We start from the raw sequence: 13,754 nt of genomic DNA on the forward strand, positions 1-13,754 counted from the left end.
CAGCTTGAGTAGACAGACCACTTCCTGGCTCCCACCCCGTGAAGGTTGTGGATGAGCCCAATGGAGGCTGAAGAGAGGAGGCCAAGCACCCCGACCCCTGAGAGAGACTAAGCCCCGCTGCAGTCACACCTGCAGACCCTGAGGACCAAGAAGAGCAGAGCCGCGTTCTCTACCGCCAGTACCGGCAACTGGTGGAAAATTTCTCCAATGGCATCAGTAGGGTATGCCGAGTAGGGTATGCTAGCGAGGGACTCACTGAAATTAATCTGAAGACACTTTAAGTTAACGAATGCGCTGTTGAGTGCAGTGTCTGACCCAAGAGATGCTGTTCGGGAAGCTTTGTTTGGCTTTCAGAGTTAGGTAAAGAAAAAGCAAATCAGATATTCTCTAGTAAATCATTCGATTTAGCACCATCTTGAACTTCTCTAAGATCGTCCCTCTCACCTGATGATGACCCTTGGAATAATATCGGGCAGACATGTGTAAATTTCTTGAAGAGATCTTAGTCAACGTGACACCAAATCTTGGATTTGTTCAAGGCAGTGCCTCCTCTGACAAAACATAGACCTGAACGTTAGGTGGGGGAAAAAACAATGTAAAGTCTAAGAGAGTAGACCAATGCCTCCATAGTTAGAAAATGTGGAGAAAAATGATCCAGAATGAGCTTGATCAAGAAAATGAAATGGAGAGAATCTTGAAAGTGTTGCAAAATTAGTCTTGAGACACTGCTAAGACATCTCTGTCCTTTTTTTCCTTAATGATTGATACCATTTCTTTTTCTCGCACTGTGGAAAAAAATTTTCACATGTCCTTCAATAGAACAAATAGTTTAGCAAGAATGAGACTTGACCAAAATAAACTGCCAATAATAGAAGAAAGTGCATGAAGTGACCAGACTCCCCAAGTTTGGAAACAAGGTGTTACAGTTTTTGGTTTTCAGTACTGGAAGGAACTGCAAAATTTGTAAACGTCAAATGCTATGGTCTCTTCATGTTAAGCAAGCACTGAGTTCTTCATAGGCAAATTTCATCTTAAACAGATAGTAAAATTCAAACAGAAAGAAGTACGTATTATATAATGAAACCTATTTTCAAAGTATATCTGAAATTTGGCTTAATAGTATGTCTTTCTTGAGAGCTTATAAAAATGTCAATCTTCTGTCAGAAACAAAAATTCACTAGCATATTCATAAAAGGGAAAAAAGGAAAGAAATCTGGCCTAACTTTCATTTTACAGACGAGGAAACTGACACAGAAAGGGAAATGACTTGACAAGGATCACCCTGAATCAGAGCTGGGAGCTGGAGCCTGGCCATGCCTCTTGGCCCAGTGCCTCTCCTTACCCTGTAGGAACTCATACCCCATTGTAACATGATGTGAGTGGGGCATCAGATGATACTCATAAATCTACCCTGTATAATTGTATTAAGCAATGTCACCCCAATAAAGTTAATAAAATGAAATCTATTCATCATAATGAAGTACTGGCAGGAAATAAGAGGACTGGTTCTTCAAGATCTAGAAAGGATTTTAAGAAAATCTTAGGGCCGGCTGGGTGGCTCAGTTGGTTACAGCGTGTGCTCTTAACAATAAGGTTGCCGGTTCGATTCCCAAATGGAATGGTGGGCTGCGTCCCCCCACAACTAGATTGAAAGCAGCAACTGGACTTGGAGCTGAGCTGTGCCCTCCACAACTAAGACTGAAGGACAACAACTTGACTTGGAGCTGATGGGTCCTGCAGAAACACAATGTTGCCTTCCCCAATTCCCCAACACTGTTCCCTTCCCCAATTTTAAAATCTTTTAAAAAAGAAAATCTTAACGATAAGAGCTCTCCCTAAATTACACAAACTTCTTTGGGAGATAAAATGGATGAAATTTTTTTAATAGAGAAGTTTAAATGGGCTGGATAATCATTTATTGCGATTGTTGTCAAGGGGATTCAAATCACTGAAGTCCTTTCAAACTGTGGGCTTCCTCGGTTACTGCCTGCCTTTCTCTGCATTTGTGGCCAGGAAGTACAGGGCGGCAGGAAACGAATCCTGCTTCTGTCTACTTTGAGTCAGGTATTGTTATGCATTTCATAGATGTTCATTCGCTTAGTCTTCACTAGAAGCTTTCTAGAGAGTTATTATTATGTCTGCCTCAAGAATTCACAAAGGTTAGGTAACGGGCTCCAGGCCATGCAGTTACTAGGCGGCACAACTAAGACTATATCTCACCATCTCTTATCTGCAGATGCGTGGGCAAAAGAGGATTGCACATTTGTTCCCCATCCTCTCCTTGCACTGCTCAGTCAGTCTTTGCGGAACGTAACTCCCGTTATCCTCCTGGCCTAACAGCTAGGGATGAGGCTGCAGCCGAGGCAGGGACCCTCCTACTAGGAGAAAGGCATTTAGTTGGTACCTCTTCACAAAGGCTCCAGAGTTCCAGAGCTTGGCTTAACAGGCAGGTTCTCATTGAACAATGAGGCTAAACTTTGCTTCCAAAATTCCCAGTTTAATAGTTCTCACCCTGGATGAAGAGACTTGGGATTTAGCTTTGAGACAAGCTTGGACCGCGATGATAGGAACTGGTTTGTAAAGGAAGAGGCTGGGCCGATGGGATGTAGGGAGACACACAACATCTGGAGCTCACATAGTTTGTGCTGCTGAAAGTCAGCAAGATAATTTTTTTAAGACTTTATTTTTTAAAAGCAGTTTTGAATTCACAGCAAAATTGAGAGGAAGGTAAAAATGATGTCTCATATACCCACTGCCTCCACACACAAGATCATTTAATGTTCTTGGATGAAGGGTCATTTCCATCAGGATCCAACCAATTTCTGGTGCCTCAGGAGCATGAGCCAGCCTCCCCCTGAAAGAGCGAAATGTGCTCAAGGCAAACTACAGAGATGTCATCCTATTCCCTTGCCTCTGCTTTTCTAAAGATGAGCCGTCCTCCTGCCCTGCTGTTACCACTCAGATTAAACATGTTCCCCACATTCATACTGTAAAAGTTGTGGCCATAGAGATTAAAAAAACAATCAGCTGTGGCCTACCTGAGGTATGTCAGTCACCTTCCTACTCTTGTATCTTCCATGGCTACCAGTTAGCCACAGAATTAAATACCAACTTCCCAGCCTTCACAGTCAGCTTTCTTTCTGGCCTCCTTACCCACTCCCTGCAGCCCACACTGTATCACCTATCCTGGCTACATCGGATTCCTCCTTCCCTGACTGGATTACACCCTCCCCTGCTTTTAATCCTCTGTACAGTTTCAGCTTCTGTAATTCTACACACACACACATACACACCACCTGCTCTGCCAATTCAAATCTTCACCTTCCCTCAAAGTACAACTTCAGTGGTTAAGATCACGACGCAAAACTGACTTTAGCAAACTCCATTAAAAGACAACCAGGGACCAAAGAAGTTCGATAAAGGGGATGAATAGGGTGGCTTTAAGTTCACTTCCAGCTCAGAGGTCACCCAGCGGATTAGGATCCCTGCAGAGATCGGCGGAACCAACCTGCTTCCCTAAGACACCCCTTTCTTCATGCTGCCAGGACTTACACTACCTCTTAGGAGAAAGCAGGCGGCAGCAGCTGAGTCCCAGGCTGCCAAGGGCCAGCCAGGAACAGAGCAGTTTCTTGGCATTTCTCCCACTTCCTCTTGTGGCAGACTTCTGTGGCTGTGCTGGGATTCAGACCTATCTCTGTGCTCCACAGCGACATACTTCAGTTCACTCGGTCAAGATTTATTCACTTCAGTCCCTCTACCTTCCCCCTCATCTGTGATCACAGTATCAAAACAGTCCTAAAATGGGATTGCTACACTTGAATTTACTGGGTATTGGAAAAGTCATGATTCATTTTTGCAACGAAAAAAATAGAAAAAATATGTCATGACTCTTCCGACAACCCAATAACACCTCCTGCCACGCCTCTTTACCCTCCGCATGCTTTCGGTCACCTCCTGATGCAGACAGTCCCCCTCACCTGCAAATCCTGCCCCAGCACACACCTTGCCAAGTTGGAGCAAGTTCTGGTACCTAGAGCAATTTACTTTGCTTACCCTTACAAACACTTGGTTGACCAAGCAATCCTATCCCTAACTTCCAGCAGAAAACTCATGTGGGTGACCAGAGGGCAAGAGCCAGGTCCCATGAGTACCTGTGATTTTGTCCAAGGCCCCAGCATGTGGGCTGACCCCGCTCATTTGCTAGGCTTATCCAGGTCTTGCAGAATGGGACTCTACTGAGATCCAACCAAACACTATGTGTTAGGTTAACTCATTCCTGGCACTTAGCAGATATTCAGAGTATAGTTGAATGGAAAGAGAAAGGGGAAAAGAGGGTCCAGTGTCCTTTAGATGAAGGTTTATATTTCAAAGCAAGAGTGCTCTGTAAACTTTTAATTTTCAGAACAAACTCTGGGCATGTCAGGTCTGTCCACAGTCTTCGCTCCATTCTGAGCCATGGCACAGACCAGCCAAGTGCAGTGACAGCTCCTGGTTCCTCACTTTCTTAGGCAGACCTGGCAGAAGCTTAAATTCCTGCCATGGGTGTCACTGCTGGTTGATCATTCCTCAGTTCCTGACAAACACTTGACTTTGGGCTCTGAGCTGTTGAGCTGGCTCCAGAAAGAGTTACTCCTCAGAGGTCAATTCCCCTGGACTCACAAAGCACCTGTACATCTGGCATCTAAGCATCTCCATGTTGCCTTTGTTCCCTTCAAGGTTTACATCTTCAGGGTCCCACTGTGGAGAAAAGACACAAAAGGTACCTTGGTGGAACAGGCCCTTCCCATCTCCTACAACCCCCCAACAACAGCTCCAATCCTGGTTCTCATGGCCCAGGCATAGACAAGGACAAACAGGTAAGGACAGGTTAACCAGGCCATTGTTTCTAGGACCTACCGGGGCAAATACAATTAAATAAAGGAATTAATGGGCAGCCACCCCGAACAGACCAGCCTCATTCCCCTCCCCACCCTCTTTTCCCCTGTCATCATCAAGTCCTTCTCCAGTAAGACTGAGTCACGATCCCTTTATCCTGAGAATTCCCACCTCCATGCCTCATTCCTGAAAAAGACCAGGCAAACACAACCCATTCTTTAGGACCCAGGAAAGTACCTCCTCTTCCAGGAAGCCTACCTGACTGCTTATGCCTATTGAGCTCTCACCCCCTTCTCTCTTTGTACTGCCTGTAACACTCATTTGCAGCTGCACATGGACAGCCTTTCTCTGGGCTTCTGCTTTGTCCTCTCAAGTAGAGGATGAGCTCCTTAAGAGCAGGGCATCGGTCTGCCTTTGCCCATCTGTTTCCTCATGGTGTTTCCTCTAAACTTGAGGTCAGGATACGTGTCAAAAACAATCACTGAAATCCTCATTCAGCGTGGTGGCCACAGCCAGTGAATACTTCATCGCTCTGACTCAGACAAGTATGGGAAATTGAAATTTGCAGGGGTAGGCGTGAAAGCTTAAACCAAGGGGTAGGCACAAAAGCATGCTGAAGATATTGGGTTGTCGGAAAAGTCATGTCATATTTTTTGTTTTTCATTGCAAAAATGCGTCATGACTTTTCCAACAACCCAATAGCTGCAAAGTCCTCCTATTGTTCTAATATGATGTTTGAGAGACAGAGCTTTGTATATGGGCTCAGAGCAAGGGAATCCTTAGTGATTCTAGCCATGGAGGCAAGTGGGGAGTTAGATTCCCGTCCTTATGCCACTAACTTGCTTTCTCTTCTCAGGGCCTTGGTTTCTCCATGTGTAAGATGGGATGTTAGATCAGCAACTAGATAATACGATTTCTTTCATTTCTGTGTTTCTATGACTGATAATTCTGAGTCACAGGTCACGTTGGACAATATCAAAAGACCCAGAATATTTCAAGCAAGTCCACATAGGCTGTGTTAGCCCAGGCCAGGTGATCTATTTGGGCAAGAAAATAGAGCCAGACATGAACATGTACTCCAAACAAAACAAAACAAAAACTAAAACAAAACACCAGATGCTCAAATTTGAGCTGAATCTATCAGTCCAGTCCTTACAGGTCTGGGATAAGGTCTTGAAGGCTCCCTGAGCTACTGACTGATAATGCCCATACCATTCCAATTATAAAATACAAATTGTAACTTTGTTTTAGACAGAAAGAGCCTAATTCAATGAGTGATGTACTTATAATAACTAAACTGAGTTTTACTACTTGGTGATTAAAAACAGAATCATGTTAAAAAGACCACCCCATTCCCACTAACCCTGCAGGCCAGGGACAGAACTGATTTGGTTGGTGCAGCTCAGCCCCCTGTACCTGTTCGGGGCTGTGCCAGCCACTTTTAGTGCTAACTTCTCATTTACTTGTGGTTGCAAATTTGGGGGGAAATCTAAGCAAATTCTTTCCTGACATTATCAAAGATCCCACGTAAAAGAGCGGGGCCGGCCGAGTGGCGTGATGGTTAAGAACTGGCTTGGGATGCCAGAGGGCCCCGATTCGGATCCCACATATGAGGGCCAGTGACACTGCCCTCCACAGCTAAGATGCTGAACAACAGCTCAACCTGGAGCTGGGCTGCTGTGAGTCAACGGCAACGGCTAGGCTGCAGCCCCTGTGGCAGTCGGTTGCCATGGGCTACCGTGTGTAGCCAGCAGCCAGCGGGAGCGGCCAGCAGCCGCAGTGAGCGGCCATCCAGAAACCAGTGACTGATGTGCCTCACCCGGGAAGAGCGCAATGATGGTGCCAACTTGGGCCAGTGAAGCAACGTCCGTCCTCCACAACTAGACTGAAGAACAAAAGGACAGCAACTTGTCTGTTCCCCTTCCCCCAATTCCCCAATAAAAATCTTTAAAAAAAAAAAAAGGGGGCTCCCCAGCCCTTAAGCCTCCATGGCCTGGTTTCCCAGTGGTGGAAGTCGGAGCCTGTTCTCTGGGGATGGACAGCGTGCTTTTTGATGAATGTTGTTTTCCAGCCGAGGCCTACATTCTAGATCACAGTTATGCTCTGGACCAACCTCACCAGAAAAAAAGGCTGATGCTGGTGACACACCCTAGCCCCTATCTGTGGGCTGGGTCCTAAGGTTTGGCATTTTAACAAGTTTCTAGGAAGATTCTTAGCTGCCCTGATGTTTCAGAACCACTGCTCCAGCTCCTGAAACGGCTTCTTAAGGGTTATTCTTGTGACACTGGACCCATTCAGCTTCTGGCAAACAGAAATAGGCCGCCACTTTGATCAAGTGAACTCTGTGAAGTGGGGTAAGCATTCAAAAACATTTTAAATCTTTTTCTTCTGACTCCCCAGAATAATGTGTTTTAAAGCTTCATTTTAGGTAATAAAAACCATTTGACCAGGCATAAAGAGAATTTGAGCAAAAGATGACCCACTGTCTTATCAGAAACAATCCTGGGAGATGACAGGCACAGGTGGTTGTCATAAAACATGCTCGACTATCACTTGGAGGTGAGGGTGGCATGGAGACAGCAGCCAGCTGCCCAAGGTCTCAGAATGACAGTGCGGAGGAATGTTTATCTCAAGTACTGCAGCCACTCCCAGCACCACTATCATTAGCAACCTGCAGTTATTCTGCTTGTTCATAGACCTCTGTCCCAAACCACGTTTCTTCCTTGGGTTACACATCTTCTGAGTCCCTACTGGATGGTTTGGGCAAAGTGGAAAGAACTCTGAACTGAGAGAACCCGTAAACTCCCCTGATCCTCAGACTCGCCTCTCATTTTCACTTTTTTTTTTTTTTTCTTATTTGGCATGGGCCCAGACATCATCCAAGGGGGGCTAACAAAAACAGGAACTGAAGTCAAGCCACAGGAAGTCCCTTCTGGAATAGAGAGCACAATTGTCCATACCTGCTCCGAGTTTAGGGCTTCCCAATACTTTTGCTGCAGAATAAAAAGAGAGATAGAAAAGTGTTGGATAGATTTTGCCACCATCATGGAGCAGAGCAGAGCTCAGCACCTTGCTGTGTCTGCTCAGTGAACCAAGAGGCAGGCCCCCGGGCAGTCTGAGGGCAAAGGAATAGCTGACTTCAGCAAGCAGAAAGGCAGAAGCTACTGGCAGCTACAATCTAGTGAAATGATCATCAGATAATGGTGATAATTATGAAGAACTGCAGGTCCTGGGAAGAATTATAACCTGTACAGATTTTTAAATTACTGCTATTAGAAATTATTATTATTAGGTGTCATAGTAATAAATCTTCCAGTTATTAACCACATGGCTGAGATGAGTCAACTCAAAAACCACAAAACTAGGAAAGAGAGATGCAAATAAAATCCCCACCTTGAAAATATGGGGTATTTGCTGCCAGCCAAGATTCACTTTTAATCAGCCTTTACTGCATGGTTGGTCCCACCCCAAGCCTCAAATATGTCTGAGTCAGGTTCTTGAAGGGTGGCTTCTCGGCCTGTCTTTTTCCTCCAGTACCGTGTGTGGTGCCTGGGAGTGTTTCTGATATAAAGCTATGATGCGACAAATGTCTGTTATATCGATCTGTGAATGTCTGGTAAGCTGAATAGCTGCCCATCTGAACAGTCCACAGCATCTGGCATTATTGTCACATTAAAAGCAAGCTTCCACTGCTCAATTCTTCTACATTTTCATTTTAAACAACTTTTTAATTATAATATTTTCAATCATACACACAAAAAAGTAATCTCATGAATATCCATGTACACATCCTATTTTATTTTCCCTAGCTCCCCATTTCTTTTTTATTTGCTAAAGCGTTTTAAAGTAAATAATTTCATCTGTAAATACTTCAGTGTGTACCTCATTTGATAAGGACTTTTCCCGTAAATCCTAAGCACAATGCCATTATTATATCTAAAACAATTAGTGATAATTCCATTGCATTCATCTTTTAATGACATCCTGCTGGGGGGAACATAAACTGAAAAAAAAAATTGGAAAAAACACAAAATTACTAAAAATTCCACATACAGTACAGCATACAGAATATAGCCAATAATATTGCAACAACTATGTATAGTGTCAGGTGGGTACTAGACTAATTGGCTGGGGGGGGTTCACTGCATAAATTATATAAAAGTCTAACTACTATGCTGTGTACCTGAAACTAATATAACATAATACTGAATGTTAACTGTAACTGAAAAAAATAAATAATTAAAACAAAATGTTTCCACGCACACTGCAAGAAAGAAGTGTTGATGAACACACAGGGGTTGCAAAAGTTAAATAACTTTTACAAATAAATACAGAGGCTCATGCAAAACAGAAACAGTAACCTGTGGTTACCACAGTGTTTTGTTTGTTAAAACATTTACTAAATGCAATGTGATATATGGGATTGTATCCTGGAACAGAATAAGAACATTAATGGAAAACACTTGTGAAATCCAAATAGAGCCTGTGGTTTAATTCATAGTACTGTAGTAATGTTAATGTGCTAGTTTTGACAAGTGCAGCATGGTGTATAAGGTGTTAATGTTAGGGGAAATTGGGTGGGTAGAGGTATACGGGAATTCTCTGTCCTACCTTTGCAATTTTCCTGTAAATCTAAAATTATTCCAAAATAAAAAAGTTTATTTAAAGCCGAGCAAACAAACAAACAAACAAACAAGGAAGCTTAAGATTCCCCCCAACTGTTTTGAAATGAAACCTTGAAACTGCCTTTTTAAATCTTCAGTGGCACAAGCAGTCTAAAATTTAAGCGTGCCCCCTAGCGGAGGTAATAGTCAAGATTTCTTTTTTAAGTTACTTTTTAAACCAGTGAAGATAATGTGCCTAAAGGGTACAATTAGACCAAATCTTTTTAATTGAGGTCTCTCCCCAACCCCTAAAAAAGTAGAAATAAATAACGTAGTCTTTTTCCTGAAAAATAAATAACATCTTACAGTCTTTTCCCTGTTTCCAGAGCAAAAGGTGTTCATTGTTGTATAGACATTTAAAAAAAAAAAAAGAACAACAAAATAAAGATGGCCCATAATTCTGTCTCCAAAAGAGCCTCTATGAAGTTATTGAATAGCCCTCTGAAACACACACACACACACACACACTCACTCACATCAAATTGTACAAATGGCTTTTCTCTCCTAAAATGTAATGAGTATTTCCACACATCCTTAAATTGTCTTTAGGACAACAATTCCATCACCTTTGTGAACCACTGCATGTCGTATTTCAATTCACCTCATTTCTAAAAGCACTCTTTTTCTCACACTTCTGAAACCAAGCAGCATCCTGTAGACCCTGTCCACAGGACGTGTGGTAAGCTTTCCTTTGTTCTTGAAGACTTTGAGGTATGTCTTAGCAATTGAAGACATGGTCACTTTGGACTGTGGGAGCTGGATGGGCCCTCACAGACCATTTGTCCACCTCCCACCTCTTACATTTGGGGAGAAGTGACTTCCCCAAGAGTGAGGAGGTGAGAGGGTGCTAGACTTAGGACTGATCATAAAGCTTTTTTGTTTCTTCTGGATATAAAGGATTAAGACTGGACAGATACATACCAGCTACAGTTCTCAATTTTATTAAGCAGATTTTCTTTTGACCTAGTACCTTATAGACTTTTAAACATTCTACCATATGCTTCAAAATCTCATCCTTTCTATTCCTTTTTAAAATCCACACATTATTAATAGTTAATTAAGCAGTTCTTTGACACTTCGGATCAAGCACCATTTCTCCTCCACACTTTCTTTCCTCCTCTCTAGCTGCCTAAATTCCCCATGCTGCTCTTCCTTCCTGGGCTGCGGTGGGAGAAATAGGATGTAAAATGAGAATATGCGTCTGAGAAATAGGATGTAAAATGGGAATATGTGTCTCAGGCTGAGAGGTGCTCTCTGCAAGGCCCAGTGTGTACTAGATCAGCGAGAGAGAAGTTCTGACTCACAGTGGGTTAGTTTCCTTGATAAAGATGACACATAGTTTCACTTCAGGGATATCCCAAAGTTGGAACAAAAGGGCCAAGACGGAGGAACCATGTGTATTGAAACAGTGGGCATTGAGGGTTGGGAGCAAGCGCAGTTTTAGGCCAAATCCCAAGATACCTAGTGGGAAAGGACTTGGCAACCTTGGCTCCTGTTCCTGACTTTTTAAAATCATTTCTTTCCAGTTTTATTGAGATATAATTGACATATAACATTGTATGTTCCTGATTTTTTAGAAGAAATTTTGTTGCTCAGAAGAGCTGAAGACGCGATCTAGGGAAGGGCCAGAAGTCGGCAAGTTTGATTCAGGAGCAGGGTTGCCGGATAAAACACAGGATGCCAGTGAAATCTGAATTTTGGATAAATAACGTTTTGGTGTAGGTATGTTCATCTGAAATTCAAATTTCACTGATGTCCTGTATTTTTTGCCTGTTAAATCTAGCACCCTACTCAGGAACACCAGGAAGGCTTCCTGGAGGAAGCAGGATTTAGACAGGACTTTGAAGGTCAGAAAGAGAAGACTGAAATAAGCAGAGGAACCCAGAGAAAGGGAAAGCTGAATAGATGTGCTGAGAAAAACCTGGAGAGCTGGCTCAGGGCAGGCAACTAAGTGTCCTGGAGGTCAGGTTAAGGGGTTTGGGATTAAACTGTAAGCTATAAGAGCCACAGAAGGCCTGACAGCAGGGAGGCCGTGGGGCTGGGATGGCGTATTGGGAAGATCCTGGGTGGGACGGCAATGAAAGGAGAGATGGAGGCAGGGGCTCAGTCAGGAGCGCCTGCACTGGTTCAAGTGGAAGTCGTAAGGCTCTTCCCTGGATTAGGGGCAGTGGACTAAGAAATGCTTCTAGAGACTGAGGTGGCCAGAGGAGGTATTCTGAGAGTGGCGTCTGGGCAAACCCCACAGCCTGAGCTGCTGTGCCATCAAGGACATTAACACATTTGGCTGGTGACTGACCCTTTCATTTTCTAAATGGAAGCCTTATCTACTTCTAAGAATTGACTCAGTGTCATTAACTTCCATCTGTCTCTTTCAACAACACACTTTGACACGTAGGGTCACATTGTTAAGTAGGATGCCCAGTCTAAAGCTGGGCTTTCACAATGAGCATTGATGGGGCCAGTGCTCTTCTGCATCAAAGCTCCTTTACATACTGACCTTAATGGAGCTGCACCATCCTCCCTGAGCTCGTTATCTCCACTTTCAGAGCAGGTACAGAGAAATGAATGGGTATCGTAAGGTTCCACAGCTAACAGGGCCGGCGTGAGTACTGGAGCCCACTTCCAGCCCGTATTCCACTGCACAGCATATAACGCCTTTGGTTGTCTTGTAAAGTCCCATCAGCACCCCCATTTGACCCTCACAGTCACTCTGTAATATAAGTAGGGCTAGTCTCATGATTTCCATTTACTAAGGGAGAAACAAAAACTCAAGAAGTCCAGTGCAAGGCCACCCAGCAGGGCAGCATAGATCCCCGACAAGCCCGTGTCTGCCCCACTCCTGGTCAGTCCTCTTTCTCCGGCAGAGCCGGTTTCCCTGTGGGGGCCCAGCGGTGCATCCTTCCTCACCCTTAGGGAACAGCCGACTGCCTCATACATTTTAGGAGGTATTATCTTTCACTGTCTCATGGCAGGGAGAATCCACATCCTCAACTTCATTTCTGGCCTTTGGCACCTATTGGAATATTCTGGCTTCTTTCTTCTTACTTAGATGCATTTTCTTCTAAAATGAACACTTTTAGTGTGTGTGTGTGTGTGTGTGTGTGTGTGTGTGTGTGTGTGTGATTTATTTATTCCTTAAAAGAATGATTTGGCTTTAAGAATGGGAATCTGTCCTGGGAATCCGTCCAAGGGAATCTGTCCTGGTCTGCCAGTGCTGGAAGCAGGGTTTGGAGAGGGCACAAGCACTCCCAGTTGTCAAGAGCCTTAGGGACAGAATTAACAGGACACACAGGCCCTCTTTCAGACAGAGCAATCTGGTGCTTGGCTCCTTTCTCACTCCCACCCCATCCCCCCCACAACTGCACCAGCTCCAGTCACAGTCATTCTCCAGCATACAGCTTGTCTGAATGGCAGAAACATCCTCCTTGTCCAATTCCTACCAAGCTTCTTATGCCAGGTCTATGGCATTGCTAGGAAGCACAGAAGGAAAAAAAATGACTAACTGCTCTTCTGTCACAAAGCTGGACTTAATCTTTTGTTGCATGCCAGGGGCTAAAAACATAAAATCTTTAAAAGGCAGAGGAACGGTTTCAGTGCTGGGGGAAAGTCAACCCCGTACTCATCAACAGGAAAGTGAGAAGGCCACGCCTGAAAACCCTGCTCTCTCTGGGCCTCAGCCTCCACCTGTAGACTATGGCGGGCAGTCACCCTGATTCAACATCTGTTCAGTACACCCTCGGGATGGCAGTGCCAGGACTGGGGCTGTCCTGTGTCAAAGGGATGAGTGAGTGAGCGAATGAATGGGTGAATCCACAGTCTCTGTGGAGTGTGCCATCTCTTGTGGAAATGTCTGGAAATCTGCACAGCCCAAGCAAATGGCCTCTCTATAGGGTTACAGGTCACACTGAGGCTCCAATGTCATTCACCTGGTGTCCTGACCAGCCCAGCCCAACCAGTGGACACTTGAGGAAAGGTGAAAATAATCCAGTTTTCCCTCCATAAGCGCTCCCGTGGACTTAATCTATCTCTGTCTCACCCCTTTTCCTGTTCTGCCATCATTGGAATTATTTGCAGATCCCAATGTTTTATCCTGTCTATTACACAGGGCACTCCCAGAGAACCCAGGCAGAGCACAGGTGAGTGCAAAGAGTCCTGGGGAGAGTCCGTTTGCTCATCTGTAAAACGGAAATGATGGTTAATAGATCTGGTTGGTTC

General features: G+C 44.3%; 1 protein-coding gene across 6 annotated transcripts in view; it reads right to left on the reverse strand.

Annotated features, from left to right (window-relative positions):
* Positions 1-13,754, reverse strand: part of TMEM44 (transmembrane protein 44) — a 76,546-nt gene that overhangs the window by 39,875 nt on the left and 22,917 nt on the right. The window contains exons 10-11 of one of the 6 annotated variants that reach the window (XM_019651270.1): positions 7,836-7,868; positions 2,609-4,737 (exon numbers count right to left, since the gene is read on the reverse strand). The exons of 2 other annotated variants lie outside the window; for them this stretch is intronic. In XM_019651270.1, coding sequence (XP_019506815.1) covers positions 4,627-4,737; positions 7,836-7,868 — 144 coding nt within the window. In that variant the 3' untranslated portion in view covers positions 2,609-4,626. Of the gene's footprint in view, positions 1-2,607; positions 4,738-7,835; positions 7,869-8,757; positions 8,879-13,754 lie in introns of those variants that run through there. 3 more of the 6 variants (XR_002124998.1, XM_019651310.1, XM_019651272.1) reach the window with 3 other exon arrangements.

Source organism: Hipposideros armiger, unplaced genomic scaffold (genome assembly GCF_001890085.2).
Source record: "Hipposideros armiger isolate ML-2016 unplaced genomic scaffold, ASM189008v1 scaffold_8, whole genome shotgun sequence".
Taxonomy (NCBI): Eukaryota; Metazoa; Chordata; class Mammalia; order Chiroptera; family Hipposideridae; genus Hipposideros; species Hipposideros armiger.